Source organism: Microcaecilia unicolor, chromosome 11 (assembly GCF_901765095.1).
Source record: "Microcaecilia unicolor chromosome 11, aMicUni1.1, whole genome shotgun sequence".
NCBI classification, from domain to species: domain Eukaryota; kingdom Metazoa; phylum Chordata; class Amphibia; order Gymnophiona; family Siphonopidae; genus Microcaecilia; species Microcaecilia unicolor.
The window spans coordinates 66,143,471-66,169,276 of record NC_044041.1 but is presented as its reverse complement, the minus strand read 5'-3'; the positions used below and the strand labels follow the sequence as shown (position 1 = coordinate 66,169,276).

Genomic DNA, 25,806 nt, shown 5'->3' with positions numbered 1-25,806 from the left:
TTGTTTTCAAACAAAATATTCAAAGCATAAATGAAACTAACTTTTATTTGCAATTGTAGAAATGCCACTAAAAGAATATATTAGCACAAATTTGAAAACTTGTGAGCAGCTGTACCAATTGTCAAGGCTTCATTCCTAGCTAAGAACAAAAGAAATGCCATGCTGAGAACTGGCCACAGTCTGAGCTTCCCATCTCAGACAGTGGTCAATTATTTATTTATTTTTGAACATTTATACCCCACTTTTTTCCACATAATGCAGATTCAAAGTCAATTACAATGACATTAGAGAGGGTAGAAGGAACAGGGGAAGAAGTGAAAGGGAAGGGAGGGGAAAACAGTAAGATGGCTCCAAATAGAAACCAAAGTAACAACTAAGGGGCAACCCTTTAGGTTGCTTGCCTTTGGGCCATGTGGCTACAGTTACTCTATAGGGAGACTGGTATGATGCAGTCAGTGTCAGATGATTTCATGGCAGCAGGTAGAGATTTCCAATGTTCCTGGCCTTTCTCTTCCAGTAGATCTTAACAGGATGATGTTCTGCTGCTCATTCCCAGAAGTGATGATACTCATACGCAAAGTAGGCATGAGGAAGAAATACTCATTCCCAATGAAAAAACGAATATCAAGATTGGAAGAGCTTATTTTTCTGACATCTTCACTTAGAAATCTTGGGGCAACACTGAACTCCCAGTTGATGATGCAACTGTATGTATGTGGTATAGTCTCAAAACTTTTCTACAAATGACTAGTGAGAAAATTATATTACAGTTTAAGAAATAATTTTGTAACAGTAGTTCAGCCCCTTGTGCTAAAAGGACTTAATGTAATGCAGTTTTCTGCAGCCTTCCCATTTGAACTCTGAAGTCAATGAAAATTGCACAACACTGCTGGGTGTGTTATAAATAGCATTAGTTTGAATGAGTGCATTTCACCAAGGCTAATGCAGCTTTATTCATGGCCTACTGTGCATTGCATTACATTTAACATCTGTCCTTTGTTTTGCAGAACCTTAATGGTCTTGGGCCTGTCTGATGGATTTCTTAGTGGCTCTTTCACATTCTAGATCATTGTTTTCCATAATACTAATTAACTAACTCTTTACAGTTGTTAGCTAAGAACTACTTATGAAGTGGCTGACTTTTTGTGTAAACTGGGCCAAAGGGCTATTGGAGAGCCACTAGGCAAGAGAAGAAAAAGGCCAGGAACATTGCTAGGGTCGATTGGAAATCTCCATCTGCTGCCATGACATCATCCGACACTGACTGCATCATACCAGTCTCCCCATAGAGTAACTGTAGCCACATGGCCCAAAGGCAAGCAACCTAAAGGGTATGAGACCAAAGGGGGTCTTGCCCCTTAGTTGTTACTTTGGTTTCTATTTGGAGCCATCTTACTGCAGTGGCGTAGCTACGTGGGGCCTGAGGGGGCCCGGGCCCCTGTAGATTTGGCCCTGGCCCCCTGCCCCACGATCTCCTTCAACCCCCCTCCCGCCACCAACTCTCCCCCGCCGTCGCCGCCCGCCCCGTCGCCACAAATGATACCTTTTTTGAAGAGAGACTTCCTTCCGCGCTCAAGTAGCGCCTTTCTTCAACGAAGTTCGGGCAATCAGCTGTTTCGCTGCCGGTGTCAAAATAGCTGACGGCGGGGGAGAGTTGGTGGAGGGAGGGGGGTTGAAGGGGATCGTGGGCAGGCCGGCCGGGGGGGGGGGGGGGGTCCGATGTGGTGGTGGCGGCGGCTCGGGGGGGGGGGCGGCTAAACAGTGCCCCCCCCCCCACCTCGGGCTCTGCCCCCCCCCCCGGCGAGGTCTGGCTACGCCCCTGTCTTACTGTATCAAGACGGTGAAAAATAAAAGATTAAAATCAAGGCAGCCTCATCCCCATCTGCTTCAACTACTGGACCATCTGGTGATGGGTGCTCCAGTTCACTTAGCTTCCTGTCCTCATTCTTTCTCCAGTTTTGGGACTTCATTTAGACCCAGTAACAGACTCCCTCCTCCCTATGAGTGAGAGCGCTTTAAATGAGAGTTTGAGGCAAGAGTTCCATTGGGAAATTCATTCAGGGCTTGTAATTTTAGGCTGCTGAATTTTCCTAAGACCCATCTTCTGTCTCCATTAAAATAGTTTAAAAATTACCTTAAAGATATCTTGCAGATGCCTGACAGACAGTATTCTGATTTCTAAGTTATATTATATGGCTTCTTTAACTACTGCCCACCTAGGGGTTGCTGAAGGAGATGAGAATACAATGATATCTAACACAATTTCTCAAATCTTCTCAAGATACAACCACCTCCAGGGCTACCCTGGCGGTCACATTCATGACTGAAAAAGATTAAAATGCAGTTCTTAAAGCCTATTTTTCTATATTGTAGACAAATAATATTTACCAATATTTCAAGGGTGATCCATGTTAATCTGTTTGTGAGCCCTTGAGCCCAGGCCGAGGCCGAAAAAGGATCTTGGCCAAGGCCTAGGCTAGACCAAACAGGTACTATGCACAACCCCAGCCACCAAGCCCCGAACACACAGGACAATCAACTATGTCCACCAGAAAAAGGGATATAGACCACTCAGGCGGGCCGAACGGGAACCCACTCATACAGAGTCCAAGCGTGCAGGCCTCACAGCCGAACAGGAACCAAGTCATACACAGTGAAGGGAGAAAGAATAACAAGGGGTCCCCCAAGGGACTGGAGCACAAGCAAACGCACACAGCGCAAGCCAGAGACACCAGGGAAAGGCGACAGACAGAAGCTACTATAGGAATACACAAGGCTGTGCCACATGGCAGTCAAGGCTAAAGGAAGCCACTCAAAGGAATACTCTAAGCTGTACCATACAGCATTCAAAGGTAAGGGGAAGCCACCTATAGGAACACACAAGGCTATGCCACACAGCGCACAGGGTAAAGGGAATCCACACACACAAGAATGCACAAGGCTGGCCCCACAGCACACAAGGGTAAAAGGAAGCTGCTATAGGAATACACAAGGCTGTGCCACACAGCGCACAAAGGTAAAGGGAAGCTGCTTATAGGAATACACAAGGCTGTGCCACAAGGAAAGCAAACAGAGAAAGTTGTCTTAACATACACACATCAGACAAGGAGCAATGTTCACCAAAATCAGGAGACAGACTCAGCAAACAAACGGGGAAAAAACATGCTAAAAGGAAGGAAGTTTCTGGAACAGCAACAGCAGGAAGCAGGGCAAACACAACAGACAAAGGCAAACAAAGGAAAACAAACAAACAGGAGCAAATACAAGGACAGGGAGGTTGCCGACAGAGGCAGGACTACAGAAGGCAAATACTAAATTCAGCACATAAAGGGTTGCACTGAGGAAAGGGAAACTAAACAAATGAACTGGGATGATACAAGGGACAAGCTTACCACAGACCACACTACACCAGCAAGCAGGGAACAGACTCAGGTGCAGGGGAGTGAAACAATCAAGCTCACACTGGGAACACCCAGCAAACACAGAAGCTACAAGCTACAAGGAGAGAAGACAAAGTCCATCAAACACACAGTGTACAACAGCACAGACTGAGAGAAAGTGGAACAGGCTTCAGATGACAGGAATCAAACGCTAAAGCATGGCCTGTAGGGAGAGGTAAGCTTAAATAGATAGATCAACCCAACAGGCCAATCAGAAGCAAGTCCCAAACATTCCCCTGCCTGTCTAGCAGAATCATAACAACCCAATTGAGAAAGGAACTTTCTGCAATTAAAATCTAGAGCTTTGGCCAATGGTGCTACTTTTTTTTTTTTAAGATTTCCGTGTACATGTTTTATTTATCAGGGGCCAATTATGTTTATTTATTTAATTATTTGGAATTTATTTACCACCTTTTTGAAGGAATTCACTCAAGGCGGCGTTTATAATGATCCTTCTAAACTTGCAACTTTCTCGATAAATAATTGATTTCCTTCTTTCATAAGAGATAGAATACACCCCCCCCCCTACTTTTAACCTACCTCAATCTCAATATATGTAATATTGTGAATTTCTAGTTCACACTAAGTTCACCTCCCCTGGTATGTTTTTGTTGGCTTGTTACTTATTGCTGCTATGGTTCAGTTCTCCCTTTGGTTTGATGTGTCATTTTCTGTTTGTATTAAAAAAAATTAATAAATATAACTTTTAAGAGAACTACAGTCAGCTGTTCTATAGTGTAGAGCTCTTTGTCATCTACCCTTAGATTTATTTGACAATCACCTTCATTTCAGAAAGCAATTTAAAGCTTTTTGTTTAGTGCAAATTTGCCTGACATAGAGGCTCATTTTCAAAGCACTTAGCCTCCCAAAGTTCCATAGAAACCTATGGAACTTAGCCTCCCAAAGTGCTTTGAAAATATGCCTCAGAATGTATTATGTATATTAAGTTAAAATACTTCAGTTCCACTCAATTTTTACGTGGCTGGATTCTTTCCATTAACTGTGCTATATTTTTAGTTAATGTCTTGTCTTGTACTTTTTTAAATGTTCCTGTTAGGGATGTATGCTTTTTGGATTGTAGAATATAACACATGGGAATTTAAAAAAACCCTTAAAATATTGCTTTAAATCTGCAACCAGTTATTTTCATGAAGTATCCCTTATTCCACTTAAAAAGGTAAAAAAGTGTTCCCCTATTAAGCTATTCTGTCCCACTCATGAATTTAAGACTTATATCCCCCTCTGTTGTCTCTTCTGGAAGCTGCATTCTATGGTATGGGCTAGACTATTGTCAGCAGCATTTTGTTTCTGTAGCTGTGTTACAGATGTGAAATGAAGTTGCCTTTTATGTTGAGATCCAAACATAGAAGGCAAAAGTAGAGACTAATAGACGATTCACCACTGGAGACGTGAGTCCAACAGTCTTTATTATATCAGAGATAGCGACCGACACAGGCCGTGTTTCGACGCTAAAAAGCGTCTGCATCAGGGGTCAATAAATACACCAAGTAATGAATGCTTAACGAAGAGTCCTACTTGTATATGTGTTGTCAACTCACTGATCACGTAGCACCAAACAGAATATGCTGGATACAAACTATCAGAGCAAAATGTATCCAGCATATTCTGTTTGGTGCTACGTGATCAGTGAGTTGACAACACATATACAAGTAGGACTCTTCGTTAAGCATTCATTACTTGGTGTATTTATTGACCCCTGATGCAGACGCTTTTTAGCGTCGAAACACGGCCTGTGTCGGTCGCTATCTCTGATATAATAAAGACTGTTGGACTCACGTCTCCAGTGGTGAATCGTCTATTAGTCTCTACTTTTGCCTTCTGTGATTCGTCATCGTAGAGAACTTTTCCTGTTCTATATTTTGGATTTTGAGATCCAAACATGGCATGTCAATCTTTCAGAAAAACTTGAGTGTTATCTTTACCCAAAGATGTGATTGGGCTGTTCTATTTACTGTGTTGTATGTTTCTGAGCTCTATATATCATTATTCTATTTTATTTTGTTTTATTAGTAAACTGCAAATGATTGTACAGGAATGTGGTATACAGGACTTTTAAATAAATAACCTAAGCCTTTCTACATAAGGTAGCTGCTCTGCACTAACATTTTGTTGCTCTTCTTTGTACCTTTTCTAATTCTATATTTTCAAGATGGTATGAATAAAATACATAAAAAGAAAACACTGATAATGAAAGGTATGTGAATAGACCGCAGTTAAGTTTGAGGTCTGATGTTTGGTGCTGATCATCAAGTTTCAGACTTGCGATAATTAACCTTTTGATTTAGATTTAATCATATGCCTTTCCAAATCTAAGCTCAACATGCATAACAATTAGGTGCAGCAGATTGTAAGTCCTCTTATAAAGGGGAACTAACTATCTAAGGGCTAGAATTACAAAGGCAGTCAATAAATCCTAATAAATAAATAGTGTTCCCACACTAGCATGCATTAATGTGTGCTATTTAATGTTGGTCCCATTTCATGCAGATGAACCAATTTACCAATAACATGCACTAATTGTGTTAGTTTGGAAGTGTAATAGCACACATTGGTGAATTTAGCCCAGACTTAAGTCTGTCCCTGAGGGAATGAATGGTTAAGGGGCTCATTTTCAAAACAGAAAAACATCCCAAAAGTAGCACAAAGTAACTGATGGACTTTTTTTTTTTTTTTGTCAAACTGTCCAAATTGCTATTGGAGAGACCCATTTTTAAAATGTGTTCCTATGCAGTTCGTATGCAGTGCATCCAAATCACAAGGGGGCGGGATTTGGGTGTTCCCAAAACCTGGATGTTTTTCTGTCATAATGGAACAAAGTAAAAACATCCAGGGCTAAAAGTTAGACATTTTAGTCTAGACCGGTTTCAATCACAAAGGTTTCACAAAAAGGTGTCCTAAATGACCAAATGACTACTGGAGGGATTAAGGCATGACCCCCTTCCACTCCCACAGATGTGAAATAAACAGTACATACCAGCCTCTATGACAGCTTCACATGTTATGGCCAGTCCTATTAGAACAGCAAGCAGGTCCCGGGAGTAGCTTAGTGGTCAGCGCAGTGCACTGTAGAGGAGGGAAACCAGGCCCATATCCCACTCTAACTGGTACAACTTGTGGTGTAAAGTGTGAGCCATCCAGAACCCACCAAAAACCTATTATACTCACATACAGGTGACACCTGCAGGCATAAGGGCTATTGTAGTGGTGCACAGTTGAGATCTTTTATGTGATGTCCACTCCAATGTCCTTTATGGTGCCCACTGCTCTGCTAGGATGTCTGTTTGGCCAGTCTACTAAAAACACTGCTCCCCCCCCCCCCCCCCATACATCCCAATGGATTGTTATGCGTTTTTCCCTTACATGTTTGGTCCAAAAAGATAGATGCACAGAGCATTAAAACATCTAGCACATGGTCATTATTGAAACAAAAAGACATTTTTCTGGTTCAAAAATTGCTATGTTCACCACTTGAATTTTGGATTTTTCGGCAAAACGTCCAAAATCAGATTTGGACATCATATTGAAAATGTCCCTTAAAAATTATCAGTGAGAGAAGATGATTCGAACTCTGGCTTCCCTGATTCCAAGCCCATTGCTCTAACCACTCTGCTATTCCCCCCCACCTCCTCCTACATACTTTTTTGTAAATTTTGTAAGTTACCATGTGTCAAACATATTCTTGTAAATTTTCCAACAAGAAGGCAAAAAGTTAGAGACATCTCGTTCTGCTCCTCTCCTGCTCGTAACAAGAAAGAGGGGAATTCTATGGTCAGTCATTTGTCTCCTTAGAGGATTGCTAGTACCTGTTCTTTAATATCCTGCAACTTTCGACTCTGTTCTCTGATATCATGAAGAAGTTGGAGTGCCTTGTCATCCTCCTGGGACACTTCCATCCGTGCCTGTTCCAAACTTCGTTTTAAACTCTGCAGAAAACATTTTCAATGCATAGAATTTCTGCATTAGATATATTAAATGCATTAGATATATTAACTAAGACACAAAGTTTATTCACACATTTATTTCAAGGCAGATAAAGATTCAGCACTAGCATTTTTCAATGTACCAATAATATTCCCATCAACTAATTAGGGAGGTATTTATTAAGGTGTGGTAAAACACAGGCTTTTGCCACACCTTTATTTTCCTTGGGAATGAGTAACCTGTAGTAGCTCACAGGTTACAGTATAAGAATAACGTTACTTCCAATCAACATTGCAAGCAATGTTATTCAAACTGCCCAGGCGCATCGGATCATTTCTTAAAGGGACCAGCAAAACTGCCATACATCCCCCCCCCCCAATAACCCCCCAAATGCCCCCTCAATCCATTCATTTCCCACTTTCCCAATGCCACCCCCAATCCATAACCCCTCCTACCTTGAAGATCCTCCCCTCTCAATGCCACCAATGAATACAAGCCCCTCTCAATGCTTCTCTATCCACTTTAGACTTCCCCATTCACCCAAATTACCCCACCTTCCCACAGACCCCTCTATGGCCTACCTTAATCTCTGGTGTCTAGTTGGGTCGGGGCAGAAGCGATCCCCAGTTACTCCTGTACTTTGCCAGTGCTAGGTTCAAAATGGAATTGGTGATCCCCTAGAGGTAGTCTCACAGTACTTTACTAGGGGTCTAGCTGTCATATAAGTTTAACTCATAGTAATAGTACTGCAAGACTACTGCTAAGGGTCACCTGCGCCATTTTAAACCCCTTGCTGGCAACGGTCAGGAGCTACTGGGGATCATTCTTACCCCAATTCCTCTAGACACCAGGAATTCAAGTATTGGAGAGAGGTTGTATTGGGAGATAGGCTGAGGTGAAGGAGAATCTTGTATTCGGGTAGCAACATTGAAATAAGGGGTCTCTGGGGCAAGAAGGGCTTGTATTCAGGTAGCAGCATCAGAACAGGCAGATCTCTGGGGCAAGGGGAAAATGGATTGGGGGGGAGAGGGCATTGGACAATGTAAATGACTTGCAGTGTATTACAATCAGAAATATGCCTTAATCAAAGAATTCTTTACTTGCATGGACGCTCAATAGTGGAAGTGTCAATACTGTGTTGACAAACATCACTCCTCCCACATCTCTTGTGACTTATAGCACTGCTACACTGCAATTCTAACTCAAGAGCTCATAAGACTGAAGGTACCAATTTCTCTTTTAAATTTCGCTCTCTAGAGTAGGCTTTAACAAGGCTCATAATTTAAAGTAATGGTGGCCTTCAAGAATGTGCCAGTGCTTTCTTGTGAATAATTTTTTGAATTTTGCAGCTAAATGCGAAAATCTGAGGGTGCACAATGTGTCAGGTATAGATTGTCATGCGTCAAAAATAACTCACTCCTGTGTTTAGATTTTGCTTTACAGTAACCCCCTTTGATACATTTCCTTGGGTAGCCTCTGTTTAAGAATTTCTCAGCCTTAAAAAGATTTTATTTGTTAATGCTTTTAACTGTAATTCAAAGGACAAAATTGAAGCAATAATAACTCCAAGTATATTGAAATAGTAACATAGTAACATCGTAGATGATGGCAGAAAAAGACCTGCATGGTCCATTCAGTCTGCCCAACAAGATAAACTCATATGTGCTACTTTTTGTGTATACCTTACCTTGATTTGTATCTGTCATTTTCAGGGCACAGACCATATAAGTCTGCCCAGCACTATCCCTGCCTCCCAACCACCGGCTCTGGCACAGACCATATAAGTCTGCCCAGCACTATCCCCGCCTCCCAACCAGCCCCGCCTCCCACCACCGGCTCTGCCACCCAATCTCAGCTAAGCTTCTGATGATCCATTCCCTCGGAACAGGATTCCTTTATGTTTATCCCATGCATGTTTGAATTCCGTTACCGTTTTCCTCTCCACCACCTCCCGTGGGAGAGCATTAGAAGCATCCACCACTCTCTCTGTGAAAAAATACTTCCTGACATTTTTCTTGAGTCTGCCCCCCTTCAATCTCATATCATCTTCAATGATCTTCAATTTGTAATTTTTCTCCTGACTCTAAAGTAAGATGTTTCATTGAAAAGGATTCAAAAGCGCCAAACCATATATTTTAATCTTCAATCTATTTAACTTCAAAAAGTTTTCCATAGCCCAATCATCTGTCTTAAACAATTGCCTTCAAAAACTTCCTGGAATTTTCAAATTTATCTAAAGCTGTACATAGAAAAAAAAATAACTGCACATCAGAAAATCAGGACACCAAATGTTGACAATACATAAAGCGAAGATACTTACCTGTAGCAGGTATTCTCCGAGGACAGCAGGCTGATTGTTCTCACGTGTGAGTCGACATCGGTGTCGGCCCAGAAATCGGCATTTTGCAAGCAAAATATTTTAAAAGTTTTGCTAGAGTCTTCTGGCGCGCGTGCAGAGCGCACCACGCATGCGCGGACTGATTTCCCGCCCATCGCGTGTGCACGTTCCCTCAGTTAAATCAAAAAGCATAAAAAGAAGCAAATAACTCCAAAAAGGAGGCAGGCAGGTTTGTGAGAACAATCAGCCTGCTTGTCCTCAGAGAATACCTGCTACAGGTAAGTATCTTCGCTTTCTCTGAGGACAAGCAGGCTGCTTGTTCTCACATGTGGGGTATCTCTAGAAAACAGGCTCACTCAAAACAACGAACATTGGTCAATTGGGCCTCGCAACGGCGAGGACATAACTTAGATTGACCTGAAACCATAAACAACTAACTGAGAGTGCAGCCTGGAACAGAACAAAAATAGGTCTAGGGGGGTGGAGTTGGATTCTAAACCTCGAACAGATTCTACATAACTGACTGCCCAAACCGACTGTCACATCGGGTATCCTGATGAAGGCAGTAGTGAGATGTAAATGTGTGGACTAATGACCACGTTGCAGACTTGCAAATCTCTTCAATGGAGGCTAAGTGAGCCACTGACGCAGCCATGGCTCTAACATTATGAGCCGTGACATGGCCCTGTAGAGTCAGCCCAGCTTGGGCATAAGTTAAGGAAATGCAATCTGCTAGCCAATTGGAGATTGTGCATTTTCCGATGGCGACTCCCCTCCTGTTGGGATCAAAGAAACAAACAACTGGGCAGACTGTCTAAATGGCTTTGTCCGCTCCACGTAAAAGGCCAATCCTCTCTTGCAGTCCAAGGTATGCAAACTGCTTTCACCAGAGCGGGTATGATGAAGGGGAAAAAATATTGACAAGACAATTGACTGGTTCAGAAGGAACTCCGACACCACCTTTGGCAGGAACTTAGGGTGTGTGTGGAGGACTACTCTGTTGTGATGAAATTTGATATAATGTGCATGAACTACCAAGGCCTGAAGCTCACTGACTCTACGAGCTGAAGTAACAGCCACCAAGAAAATGACCTTCCAGGTCAAGTACTTCAGATGGCAGGTATTCAGTGGCTCAAAAGGAGCTTTCATTAGCTGGGTGAGAACGATGTTGAGATCCCACGACACTGGTGGAGGCTTGACAGGGGGCTTTGACAAAAGCAAACCTCTCATGAAGTGAACAACTAAAGGCTGTCCAGAGATAGGCTTACCCTCTACACGGCGATGATAGGCACTAATCGCACTAAGATGAACCCTTACTGAGTTGGTTTTGAGGCCAGACTCTGATAAGTGTACAAGGTATTCAAGCAGGGTCTGTGTAGGACAAGAAAGAGGATCTAGGGCCCTGATGGTGAACCTATGACACGCGTGTCAATACTGACACGGGTAGCCATTTTCGATGACACACGGCCGCATGTGGCCGCATACAGAGAAGCAGCGGCGTTCCTTGCTGACACCCGGGCGGATAGCCGATGCGCCCCCCCCCCCAGCGAAATCACTCCCCCCCCCCCCCCCCCGGTGCATGTTTACCCGTATGCGCTCCTATTGGCTCCCTCCAAGTCCTCCGCTCGTTCCCTCCCTGCTGCTCCCTCTGCCCCGGCTCCTGCACGGCCGTTTGACCTCACTTCCGGCCAGCGGAACAGAGAGTAGCGGAATGCCGTGGGGGACGCATCTCTGAGGGCCCTGTGATCACCATTACCAGCAACCACATAACCACAGCAACAATCATCCAATCTACTGTTCTGGGGTGTCGTGGATTTCTAATTGACCATCATTACTGAGATAGGTGAGGGGGAGGCTGGGAGAGGCGAGGGCATGTGCTATGGGTGCCATTTCCCGCCATTAGAAATAGCGGCAGCCATCTTAATTTACATAAGGTGGTCAGTTAGGCTAGTTAACCCCTAATTGCCTGCAGGGCTAACAGGCTATCTATAATTCTATCTTCTGTCACTGCCCCCCTGATGGAGAACCCAAAAAATAAAAAACCAAGGTTAAGTAAAGGAAGTGGTAGTAGCAGTAGCCGACCCTTTCAAGAGACATGGACCGAGATGTATGGCATTATAGAAAAAAATGGCAGATCATTTTGCGTTCTATGTACTGAAACGGTAGTAAGTAGAACGTGGAATATAAATAGACATTTTGAAACTAATCATTCCCAGCTCTTGAAAAAAAGTGAGGATGAAAGGAAGGAATACATTTCCAGGCAGCTACACTTTTATAAGAGCCAATCAAATTCCATCCTTACATTTGTAAAAGGTTCTACAAATTTAACATCTGCAAGTTTGAGCATTGCTCACTCCATTGCTCAGCATGGAAAAGCACTCAGTGAGGGAGGATTTATTAAAGAAACTCTCCTAAGATGTGCACCAGTTCTATTTCACGATATGCAGAATAAAGATGCAATTATTAAGAGAATATCTGAGTTACCAGGAAATTTGGAGTGCCTGGATCCGATTACCAGACACTTTTAGCACCCTGAAAAATATAGCAATGGCTTTACTCACAATTTTTCCCTCTACGTACTTTTGTGAAACCTTATTCTCAGCGTTAAATAATATCAAAACCAACAAAAGAAACAGATTGAAAGATGAAGTTAGTAGCGCTTGCTTGGGCTTGAAGTGTACAAAATACCAACCTTCAATTGAAGATTTAGCCAATGAAATTCAGCAACAAAAAAGTCACTAATAGGCAGATTAGTTAAAGAATTCCCCCTCCCCCTCACTTATCTTAGTTCACGGCACCCCACACAAGTTAAATAATATCAAGACCAACAAAAGAAACCGACTGACAGATGAACAAAGAAGTCACTAAGCAGGTAAGTTAAATAATTAGGTTTTGGTTTATTAAATACAGTTATATATTACAATTATACATTTTTGTTATTTAAACTATAAATATCGTGAAATTATGGTTTTTTTCTCGAAGTGACACACCACCCGAGTTATGCTCGGTTTTTTGGCGAATTTTGACACACCAAGCTCAAAAGGTTGCCCATCACTGATCTAGGGCCTTGCTGTCACACCAGACGGCAAACCTCCTCCATTTGAAAGAGTAACAACTTTTTGTGGAATCTTTTCTGGATGCAAACAAGACTCGGGAGACATCCTCTGAAAGACCCAAGGAGGCAAATTCTAAGCTCTCAACATCCAGGCCGTGAGAGCCAGAGACTAGAGGTTGGGATGTAGAAGCGACCCCTCTTCTGAGTGATGAGGGTTGGAAAACACTCCAATCTCCACGGTTCTTCAGAGGACAACTCCAGAAGAAGAGGGAACCAAATCTGACGCGGTCAGAAGGCTGCAATCAGAATCATGGTTCCGCAGTCTTGCTTGAGTTTCAGCAAAGTCTTCCCTACTAGATGTATGGGAGGATACGCATACAGAAGGCCTGTCCCCCAAAGTAGGAGAAAGGCATCTGACGCTAGCCTGTCGTGGGCCTAAAGCCTGGAACAGAACTGAGGGACCTTGTGACTGATCTGAGTGGCAAAACGATCCACCAAGGGGGTGCCCCACGCTCAGAAGATCTTGCGGACTACACCCATGTTCAGTGACCACTCGTGAGGTTGCATTATCCTGCTCAACCTGTCAGCCAGACTGTTGTTTACGCCTGCCAGATAAGTGGCTTGGAGAAACATGCCGTGACAGCAAGCCCAAAGCCACATCTGGACGGCTTCCTGACACAGAGGGTGAGATCCGGTGTCCCCCTGCTTTATGGTGTAAAACATGGCAACCGGATTGTCTGTCTGAATTAAGATTACTCGGTTGGACAGCTGATCTCTGAAAGCCTTTAGAGCGTTCCAGATCGTTCTTAATTCCTCATATGTACCCGCTCGCCTTCCCCCTCTGTACCATCCCCCTCCCTTTGACTTGTTGAAGAATATCTCTCTTTCACTCCATGTGTGTTGCTTATCAAAGTGATTTGGTCCTTTAGGATCCCATACTATGTATATATCTTTTTTTATTACATTGTTCATTTATACTTTCTGAACTGTAGCCTACCCTACGGTTCTATGTAAGGCACATTATGCCTACAACTACTGGGAAAATGTGAGGTATAAATGTATTAAATAAATAAATACTCATCTGATTTTTTTTTTAAGGTTTTTTTTTTTTTTTTTAACTAGCTGGGGGTGACAATATGTTTTTATATACCTCTTAAGTTGTTTTCTCGCATTTTAGATTTGCCCTTTTTCATATTTATATTACTTTATATATTTATTTTTTACAGCGATCTTTATTGGGTAGCTGCTCAGCTCAATAGGATCATGGTTTATGCAAAGGAGTTCTTGGTTTATTTGAAAAACCTGAGGGAACTAGCCTGCCTCAAAATCGCTAGTTCCTAATAACTTTGTACCCTCTGATGAAGCTTATATAGCAAAACCTGGATCCAAGTTGGGGCTGTTTGATGGAATAAAGGCATTGTGTATCTACCTGATCACAAAATAAGAAGAACCTAATGGGCACTGACTCTTGGATTATTTGGCAGAACAGCTTTTGACATATTGAATTAGAGAAATTGTGAACTGTGAATTATGGACATATACATAGCATTAGAGGCAAAAAAACATAGTAAAAAAAATTTTCGGTATATTAAAAGCAGGAAGCCGGCAAAAGAATCGGTTGGGCCGCTGGATGACCGAGGGGTAAAAGGGGCGATCATGGAAGACAAAGACGTAGCAGAGAGACTGAATGAATTCTTTGCTTCGGTCTTCACCGAGGAAGATTTGGGTGGGATACCGGTGTCAGAAATGGTATTTCAAGCGGACGAGTCGGAGAAACTTACTGACTTCACGGTAAACCTGGAGGACGTAATGGGGCAGTTCGGCAAACTGAAGAGTAGCAAATCTCCTGGACCGGATGGTATTCATCCTAGAGTACTGATAGAACTGAAAAATGAGCTTGCGGAGCTACTGCTAGTGATATGCAACTTATCCCTAAAATCGAGCGTGGTACCGGAAGATTGGAGGGAGGCCAATGTAACGCCCATTTTTAAAAAACGCTCCAGGGGAGATCCGGGAAATTATAGACCGGTGAGTCTGACGTCGGTGCCGGGGAAAATGGTAGAGGCTATTATTAAAAACAAAATTACAGAGCACATCCGAGGACATGGATTACTGAGACCGAGTCAGCACGGCTTTTGTGTGGGGAAATCTTGCCTGACCAATTTACTTCAATTCTTTGAAGGAGTAAACAAACATGTGGACAAAGGGGAGCTGGTTGATATTGTGTATCTGGATTTTCAAAAGGCGTTTGACAAGGTACCTCATGAAAGGCTACAGAGGAAATTGGAGGGTCATGGGATAGGAGGAAATGTCCTATTGTGGATTAAAAACTGGTTGAAGGATAGGAAACAGAGAGTGGGGTTAAATGGGCAGTATTCACAATGGAGAAGGGTAGTTAGTGGGGTTCCTCAGGGGTCTGTGCTAGGACCGCTGCTTTTTAATATATTTATAAATGATTTAGAGATGGGAGTAACTAGCGAGGTAATTAAATTTGCTGATGACACAAAGTTATTCAAAGTCGTTAACTCGCGACAGGATTGTGAAAAATTACAAGAGGACCTTACGAGACTGGGAGACTGGGCGGCTAAATGGCAGATGACGTTTAATGTGTGCAAGTGCAAGGTGATGCATGTGGGAAAAAAGAACCCGAATTATAGCTACGTCATGCAAGGTTCCACATTAGGAGTTACGGACCAAGAAAGGGATCTGGGTGTCGTCGTCGATAACACGCTGAAACCTTCTGCTCAGTGTGCTGCTGCGGCTAGGAAAGCGAATAGAATGTTGGGTATTATTAGGAAAGGTATGGAAAACAGGTGTGAGGATGTTATAATGCCGTTGTATCGCTCCATGGTGCGACCGCACCTTGAGTATTGTGTCCAATTCTGGTCGCCGCATCTCAAGAAAGATATAGTAGAATTGGAAAAGGTGCAGCGAAGGGCGACTAAAATGAAAGCGGGGATGGGACGACTTCCCTATGAAGAAAGATTAAGGAGGCTAGGGCTATTCAGCCTGGAGAAGAGACGGCTGAGGGGAGACATGATAGAGGTATATAAAATAATGAGTGGAGTGGAACAGGTGGATGTGAAGCGTCTGTTCACGCTTTCCAAAAATACTAGGACTAGGGGGCATGCGATGAAACTACAGTGTAGTAAATTTAAAACAAATCGGAGAACATTTTTCTTCGCCCAACGTGTAATTAAACTCTGGAATTCATTGCCGGAAAATGTGGTGAAGGCGGTTAGCTTAGCAGAGTTTAAAAAGGGGTTGGACGGTTTCCTAAAGGACAAGTCCATAAACCGCTACTAAACAGACTTGGAAAAATCCAAAATCCCAGGAATAACATGTATAGAATGTTTGTACGTTTGGGAAGCTTGCCAGGTGCCCTTGGCCTGGATTGGCTGCTGTCGTGGACAAGATGCTGGGCTCGATGGACCCTTGGCCTTTTCCCAGTATGGCATTACTTATGTACTTATGTACTTAGGTACACTGCTATTAGGGAAGGGAAAGGGAAATGGGACTTGATATACCGCCTTTCTGAGATTTTTACAAGTACATTCAAAACGGTTTACATATATTCAGGTACTTATTTTGTACCAGGGGCAATGGAGGGTTAAGTAACTTACCCAGAGTCACAAGGAGCTGCAGTGGGAATCGATCTCAGTTCCCCAGGATCAAAGTCCACCGCACTAACCACTAGGCGGCTACTTAGTGCGATGATAGATAACAATGACCTTGATATGCGAATTTATTCACTTATTGGTCACATGGATTTTCTGAGCATATTTACTTTATAATTTTTTTATATAATCCTTGGAAAATTGATTTATATTTTAAAGAGAAGTATTTTGGGCACATTGTCGTTCTTTTCCAATTATAGAGTCCTGGTGAAGAATTCTTTTGGTGTTTTACAGTGGTGGTTTGTCTGTACCTTTTACTTCAGCATCCATTCTCACTGTAGTTAACAGGTCTGTTTCTTTTAGTTATCTCTTTACATATACATATGTCTTTTTACTACAAAATTAAGATATATGATTTATCCCTTTGTTTCGTAATCTATTTATTCTGCAGTAATATATTACATATCTCATTAATGGTGGGATGGTGCTATTTCATTCATAAGTTTTACATTTATGTCCAATATTTTGTTTGTATGATGCCTTTCCAATTTTACCACCATTTTCATTTTGTTTTTGGATCATTACTGTATATGTTTTTTCCTTTTATTTATATATATAGTGTTACACTTTAAATGTGTATTTAACATTTTCTTTTTAAAATGGAGAGTGGTCAGATCTGGCAATATGTGCTGGCAGGAGGACAAAACCAACTCATCTGGACTGGTCTGGAAATTAACTCATCTGGAAATTAACTCAAAAGCCCAAATTTCTCCTTAGCAGTAATAATTTTTTTGATGAGAGAACATATAACTACTACTACTATTTAGCATTTCTATAGCGCTACAAGGCGTACGCAGCGCTGCACAAACATAGAAGAAAGACAGTTAAGGATGATGCTTATTATTTCCTTGAAAACTCACACCTACAATTTACAGTTGTTTCATGAAGAGGTCTGTATTTAACAGGCTGAAAACCAGATAGCTAACATATCTGTTTGAGTATGCTGTCAAAATATCCCGGATAAGTTAACTGGTTAACTTTAGGACAGTTATTTAAGTGGTCCAGCTTATCCAGATAGAGATAATTTGATAATGGTTATTTTTAAGCTCCCTGAATATGTCAGACTGAGAACTCAACTGCTATAGCTTCCACGGTGGATTCTGACTTATCTGGCAGGACTGAAGGAAAGGAAATTAAAGTGAATGTGTAAATTTCTCCTGCCTTATCGTCCATGCCAGACGAGTTCAGATAGTTTTTAATTCATTGGATTTAATATTCTGCCTTCTCTCACTAGATAGCAAAGTGGATTACAAAGCAAATAAAGCATTTTTAAGAAGGAAGGCGGGCAATTTCGGAGAGGGATGAGATCAATATGAGAGGAATCACAGGAAACGTACAAAACAATATATCAACTGCATAGAAAAAGCTTTGTTATTGTAAGCTCGAATAATCAGGTTAAGAGGGCCTAAGAAGATGTTGAATAAGACAGGGGCCAAAACAGAACCTTGTACAACACCTTGCCCAAGAAGGAAAGCAGAGGATGTAACAGATGAATGAGTAAGAGTGAAAGACTGATCCACTAAACAAGACTCAAACCACTGCAACACGGTGCTAGTGATATCAATGGAATTAAGCCTATACAACAGCAGCTTAAGGTTCACTAAATCAAAAGCTGCAGAACGATCAAGTGAATGGCAAGAACATTTCTCTTATCAAAAGCAGGGTGAATGTGACTAACGAGTCCAGCCATGATAGGTACCAGCCATATTGGAACAGATGTAATACATGACAGGATTCAGCATGATGAAGTTGTTGCAAGAATACAAATTTTCAGCAAGTTTCGACATAAAATTAGATTTGAAACTGGACAATAGTTTGAGTAAGGACTGATCCAATGTAGAATTTTTTTCAAGAGTGGACAAACTGAGGCATGTTTCCAGAAAGGCAATATTTCACCCTCGCAAAGACTCTTATTAATGAGTTGCATGACTAATGAGGTCAAACTGTATTATAGATATTTAAACCAAGAAAGAATGACGTCAATTGTGCAGGTCGTAAGATGTACAGAAGATACCATTCTCTTCAAGAAAGTAAGGATCACCAGACTGAAAGAGAGTAACAAAGCTGCATAACAGCATTCAGCAGGTATCACTTCGTTACAAGAGGCAAAGGTCAAGATGTCCTGAAAATTCAATGATACGGCATGATCAGAAATGCTAACTTAGTTGTTAGTTGATGCATTTTATTCTAAAAGAAATGAGCTAAAAGTCATCCCATGAATGGGAGAGTAATTCACAGGGACAGATGGCTCCAGGAGAATGAGAATAGACAGGGAGGTTTGCTTGCCGTCTGATAACAGTTTCTTTGCTAAGAACAAGGTCTCTCTTCATGATCATGAATTCTGCTGGACAGAATTACGTCATTTGTGATTGGTCCATAGGTATCTGACCCAGAAAGATGCCAATGTTGGACTGAAGAGGAAGAAGAGAAAAGAGAAGACCAGAAGACTTGTTGGTGGATAGATGACTGAGAGGAGCGAGAGACTGATTTGCTAAACACACCCATGAACTGCATACCTTGTAACAAACCGACAAGGATAGCTCAGCTACAATACTAGGACCACCCAAAAGACTGATCAGTACAGAATAAAGACCTGGACTTTATTACGGGACTAAGATAAGACTTGCTGGGGTTTCAGCTTGACTCTCAATGGTGGAATTCATAAGGACTGCATGGTGAGATAACTACTACTACTACTATTTAGCATTTCTATAGCGCTACAAGGCGTACGCAGCGCTGCACAAACATAGAAGAAAGACAGTCCCTGCTCAAAGAGCTTACAATCTAATAGACAAAAAAATAAATAAAGTAAGCAAATCAAATCAATTAATGTGAACGGGAAGGAAGAGAGGAGGGTAGGTGGAGGCGAGTGGTTACAAGTGGTTACGAGTCAAAAGCAATGTTAAAGAGGTGGGCTTTCAGTCTAGATTTAAAGGTGGCCAAGGATGGGGCAAGACGTAGGGGCTCAGGAAGTTTATTCCAGGCGTAGGGTGCAGCGAGACAGAAGGCGCGAAGTCTGGAGTTGGCAGTAGTGGAGAAGGGAACAGATAAGAAGGATTTATCCATGGAGCAGAGTGCACGGGAAGGGGTGTAGGGAAGGACGAGTGTGGAGAGATACTGGGGAGCAGCAGAGTGAGTACATTTATAGGTTAGTAGAAGAAGTTTGAACAGGATGCGAAAACGGATAGGGAGCCAGTGAAGGGTCTTGAAGAGAGGGGTAGTATGAGTAAAGCGACCCTGGCGGTAGACGAGATAACAGGGTTTACTATCTATGGTTCAAGGTTTAGTTAGTCCACGGTTTATTCTGTGACAGATTGTTTTTTCAGGATTGGTGGTCAGTGAATCATTAGCTGCTAAGTGTATTTTGCACATTAGTTGTGTAAGTTCTCATAATAGTCCTTAGGATATTAGTGGTGTGATCAGTTGTATTATTACTTATCTATATAGTTTTGGCTAATTTTATATATATATATATATATATATATATATATATATATAGGTGATAATCTATTTTTGTAATACAAGCTTATTTTTGTACTTTGCTTTGCATTTGCCATATTTTTTTATATTTTCTAATAAATAGGAATAACGCCACAGAGATGGTATATTATCATCATTGGTACAGCTAGGTAGCAGATAAGGGCCATTTAAGTCCTGTCATATCCCTGAGCAAATGAGTCAAGAATAATTGCTTGTGTGTGTGATTATCTGATATAAAAGTACCTTACAATAGCCACAAGCGAACTTTCTCCGGAGTAGCCCCCACGCTCTGGAACGCACTGCCTGAAAGGCTCCGCTGGCTCTTCAATCAGGCCTTTAATGGAAGAAGTAACTAACTTGTAAGTCTCACTCACACACACAAGGAGTGACACGGGCTGCACATACTGCAGCAAGACATGCTTATCCACTCCTACCCTGAGGTAATATTTAACCATCTCTCTGACCTCATGTGCAACTTTCTTTAAATTAGTCACCTTACTTTCTAACTCTTCTTACCTATCTATATCTTACATCTTTGCTTGCACCCTTCACTGTCAATTAAAATGTTCAATTACATATTGTGTTGACATCGTAAGTAGTATACTATGATTTCTCAAAATCTATCTCAGGGGATCACTGGTTATTAATCTATTTCTCTACAGTTTCTTACCAGATGGTATTTGGGTATTTCAATCACAGTGTGTAAGCAAAGCTGTTGCTTTTAACAACCACAGACCTCAACGCTTCCAAGCCTGGCAATTCTAAACAGAATAATTGCTAGTTTCAAAAGAGCGCCAACGCTATCACTGGAGCTATGCTCTTATTATTGGTTCTTTAAATCTTATATTAGAACGGGTAAAAAACAAACGAATATAAAAAAAACTCTTCTAAGAGAAAAAGCATTGGTTTCTAAAAAACCCACTAATGTGCACATACACTACTACTGTGAGAAAAATTATCCAAATTTAATATACTACAATCTATAATCCATGTTTACTGATTCTTTGTAGATAAGCCCAATCTGAATGTGAGCACCCTCTTGTCCTGTTTGCAACTGTGCACTTATCTCTTTCAGCCTTTGTATTCAACCTCAATTATGTTTGGCTTCTGTTTTTTGCTCTGCCGCTCAACGGCCAATGAACATCTTCAGCCGGTTGTCGGTTTATTCAGTGCTCTTCTCACACTCAGCAGGCTTCTTCAATCCTGCCTTCAGGCTCCCATCTTCATCCTCTACAAGAGCGCCTTGTTTTGCAAACAAACTTGCTGCTTCAGGAAGAAAAGTTTGATTATTATGATTTCTTCCTACAAGATGGCCGCAGTATTTGTATAGAAGCCAACCGGGCTTTCAACCAATCCGGGGCATGAGTTTTATTAAAGGGCTATCGATCTTAATAAAGTGCATTCCATTCAATATTTTTATTCAGGCTGTGTGGTTCTATTGATTTATGTTGGAATATCAACCTTTGTTCCTTTTGCCATAACTTTTTCTTAATGTCCCTCCCCTCTCTTACCCGTTTTCTATCTATGACCTTAAAGCCCATTTGATCAAACGTGTGCCCTTTTTCTATACAATGTTGTACCATTGGTGCTTCCAATTTTTTATTTATTATCCCATGTTTATGTTCAATGATTCTAGTTTTAAATTTTCTAGAAGTATGACCGATGTTTTCACAAGGACACCTGCATGCGTAAACAACATTAGTGGATTCACAGTCTGTATCTCCCCTTTACATCAATTTTCTTTTGTTCTTGTTGCCATGTCAGTATAGAACCCTCGATTATGTTGGGGCATATAGAGCATCTACCACATTTTCTATGGTGACCCCTCTTAGTCTCCCATTTTGTCCATACATCTGATTTACACACTGCATCTTGTATATTGCTGATCCTTGTGTATGATATCATTAAACTTTGATCTCTAAAAACATCATGGGTTTGCAAAATCCTCCAATTTTTTAAAATAAATCAATGAAACTTTTTCTGATTGTTTTCTATAACTTAGAATACAGTTCACCTTCGGCACCTTATTTTTATTTCTCAGGTTCAATAACCATTCATGGTCATTGAACCGTGCTCTTTTTTGAGCCTGTTTAATCATTTTCAGAGGGTAGCCTCTCTCTGTAAAATTCTCTTTTAAATCCTCTGATTTTTTTTACAATACAATTGAGAGGAGTCACAAATTCTCCTATATCTTAAAAACTGAGAAAACGGGAGGCTGGTAACTAGGTGTCTGGGATGCATGCTGTCATAGGCTAAGAGGGAATTGCTATCAGTTGGTTTTGTATAAACTTCTGTATGTACAACTTGGCCCTCTTTATAGAGCCATATATCTAAAAAAATTCATGTGACACTGATGAACATTGCAGTCAAATTTGATCGTTGGATGACACTCATTTAGTTCTTCTACAAATTGTTCCAGTTCCCTCGATCCCTTCCCAAAAGACAAATATATCATCAATGTACCGACCTCAATACGTTACTTTATGAAATTTGGAGGAGGAATACACAAATTGTTTTTCAAAATTTGCCATAAACAAATTTGCTATAGAGGGGGCAAAAGTCGCCCCCATAGCAATGCCTGATACTTGGAGATACAGTTGTTCATCAAACAGAAAAATATTGTTACTTAACGCCAATTCTATCTGATGCTGTTAAAAAAAACGCAGGGGCCTGCCAATGTCGTTCTCTAGAGTCTAACACTCTTCGTGTCACTTATAAAGCTTCCTTCTGAGGGTTGGACGTGTATAGTGCATGAACATCCAAAGTAGCAAGAATCTTGCTTGTTATTTTTTGCCTAGCCAGCTGATTCAAGAAATGTGTGGAATCTCTTAAATAAGAAGGAATTTTTTCCACCAATGGAGGTAAAAAAAACAACCACATATTGACAGATCCACTCTTAAAGGGAATTACGTGCTGATTGTCACGCTTCACACGAAACACTGGATAGTGAGCCCTTGGGCTACTGCCGAGGGCGGCAGCGGCAGGAGGAACACCCACCGGAACAGAAGCCACAGCAGGGAGCAGGAAGACAGTCCACGAACCCAGCAGAACCGGGGCCAGGCAAACAAAGTCAAGGTCCAGCTCCAGGCACGAGTTCCAAGGCAGGCGGCAAACAAAGTCAAAGTCCAGATCCAGGCAAAGGTTCAAAGGCAGACGGCAAACAAAGTCAAAGTCCAGATCCAGGCAAAGGTTCAAAGGCAGGCGGCAAGCAAAGTCCAAGTCCAGGTCCAGGCAAAGGTTCAAAGGCAGGCGGCAAACAAAGTCAAAGTCCAGGTCCAGGCAAAGGTTCAAAGGCAGACGGCACACAAAGTCAAAGTCCAGATCCAGGCAAAGGTTCAAAGGCAGGCGGCACACAAAGTCAAAGTCCAGATCCAGGCAAAGGTTCAAAGGCAGGCGGCACACAAAGTCAAAGTCCAGGTCCAGGCAAAGGTTCAAAGGCAGAAACTGAAAGTAGCAGGAAAAGCACAGCAACAAACAACCGCAGAAGACACACCTCTGAGGACTTCTGTTGCAAGGCAAACTAGAAACACTTCCAGGTGGTTAATAAAGGCAAACAGCCAGGGAGTTCACCAGGTACAGAAACAGCTGAGTTCCAAAAAGTCTCGAGACCAACTGGCAGGCTAGAAAATCCGGACAGGACCGGCATGACTTCTGGAACCGGGAAAACCATCAACAGACAGTCCATTGCGACCACCAGGTCTGACCACCAGGGGGCGAGATGAATGAGAGCATGATACCGGGGCAGAGTCATAACACTGATATAATCGGCTTCCCCAGAGGTTTTTCCAGATTTTTATGTATTTTTGGAACTGTGTATAGAATCGGTATTGTTGCTTGCCAATGACAAAGAAATAGACTCTCTTTATGAATGAGGAAACCTGCTTTCATAGCAGGTTTTGTCAATGATTGCAGGGCTACTAAAATGTTCATGGACGGATCTTCCTCCAACATTTGATAAGTTGACCTATCTTGGAGTTGACTGTATATTTCTGACATATAGTAATCTTTAGATAATATCACTATTGCCCCACCTTTGTCAGCATGTCAGATGACAATAGACGGTTCTTGTCTAAGATGTTGTAATGCTTTATAGTGTTCCTTGGATAAGTTGTACCTGTTATTATGATGAACTTGCTCCATTTGTTCCACCTCCTTAAGAACTAATTGTCGGAAAATATTAATGGCTGGTCTAATGGGCCCGGTGGTATCCATGTGCTTTTAATCGCACAATTAGAAAATGAAACATTCCTTTCTGATTCATTTGCAAAATACGTTTTAAGTTGTAAGACTGATGAATTTTTCAAAATCCGCCCAAAATTGGAACGGATGATGATTTCTTGTAGGGACAAACGACAATCCTTTTTGAAGTACTGATTTTTCCATTGCACCAAGTTGATAATTTGACAAACTCACTATAGCGAATCTTCTCTTCTTCTCGTTCTTGTGTTGGGACCCCTGTAATTCTGTGGACATCGTCCTCTGGGTCTTCTCGACCCCCGTTGCACTTCTCTTGCTCTGTAATTTCTTGTGTATGGCCACCCCTCTGTTTTTGATACCCCAACTTCTTCTTCCTCGCCACTCGATGAGTCTGTCGACAATGCAAAGCCAACTCTTTTCACTTGCCTATTTGTCTCATGGGGTTCTTGTCTGGGGCGCTGCCAATTGTACACATAACCTTCAGAGTAATCTTTTTGGTCCCGCTGTAATTTTTTACATTTAGTCATTTTAATTTCTTTAAGTGAACTTATCTAGTTTCTTATCAAATTCTTCTCTAGCTGTTTCGTAATCCGTGTTCTCAAATGAGTTAATTGTCCTTCCAATAACAGTTTATCTTGTGTTAACTTTATCTGCACTGTTTGTATCAATAATAGCATACGGTCCAACAAACACTGGTTCAAAATACTGTTCCAATGTTCACCGAACTGTTCATCATCTGGAAAAAGCTTAGGAGCTTTGGTCATTGTTAAGCCCCAAGGTATAATTTCTTGTTTACAATAATCCACTAATGTAGCGCTATGCATTTCAAATCTAACATGGTCTTTGTAATCTGACAGCAACTGTGTCCAGGTGGCACTGGACATGCTGTCAGCTCCCAATTGAGAAACAGATGGGGCTTGTAGTATTGTAGCACTTTCATCTGATGTAAATTGTTTCCCGCTATCCCACACTTGTGCCATAATTACACCCCTAAATGTATCTTTGATTTCTCAAAATCTATCTCAGGAGACTACTGGTTATTAATCTATTTCTCTACAGTTTCCTACCAGATGGCATTTGGGTATTTCTCTCACAGTGTGTAAGCAAAGCTGTTGCTTTTAACAACCACGGACCTCAACGCTTCCAAGCCTGGCAATTCTAAACAGAATAATTACTTGTTTCAAAAGAGCGCCAACGCTATCACTGGAGCTATGCTCTTATCATTGGTCCTTTAAATCTTATATTAGAACGTGTAAAAAAAACAAACCAATGTAAAAAAAACTCTTTTAAGAGAAAAAGCATCAGTTTCTCAAAAAACCCGCTAACGTGGACATAAACTACTACTGTGAAAAAAATTATCCAAATTTAATTTACTACAATCTATAATCCATGTTTACTGATTCTTTATAGATAAGCCCAATCTGAATGTAAGCACCCTCTTGTCCCGTTTGAAACTATGCACTTAACTCTTTCAACCTGCCTGCCCCCCCAGCCCATCAACCTATCTGCCTGCTTGCCCACCCATCAACCTACCTACCCGCCTGCCAGCCCTTCTACCTACCTCCCCACCCGCCAGCCCTTCTGTTCCAAGTTGTTGCCTACTGTTCCAGTTTTAAGCCTCCAGTCCTACTTTCCTGCTCTATCTGTTGCTTAACACCTCAGTTACTACATATGCAC

General features: G+C 41.6%; 1 protein-coding gene across 1 annotated transcript in view; it reads right to left on the bottom strand.

The window, feature by feature from the left end:
* Window positions 1–25,806, bottom strand: part of CIT (citron rho-interacting serine/threonine kinase) — a 1,023,678-nt gene that overhangs the window by 743,221 nt on the left and 254,651 nt on the right. The window contains 1 exon segment of the mRNA XM_030217566.1: window positions 7,265–7,384. Coding sequence (XP_030073426.1) covers window positions 7,265–7,384 — 120 coding nt within the window.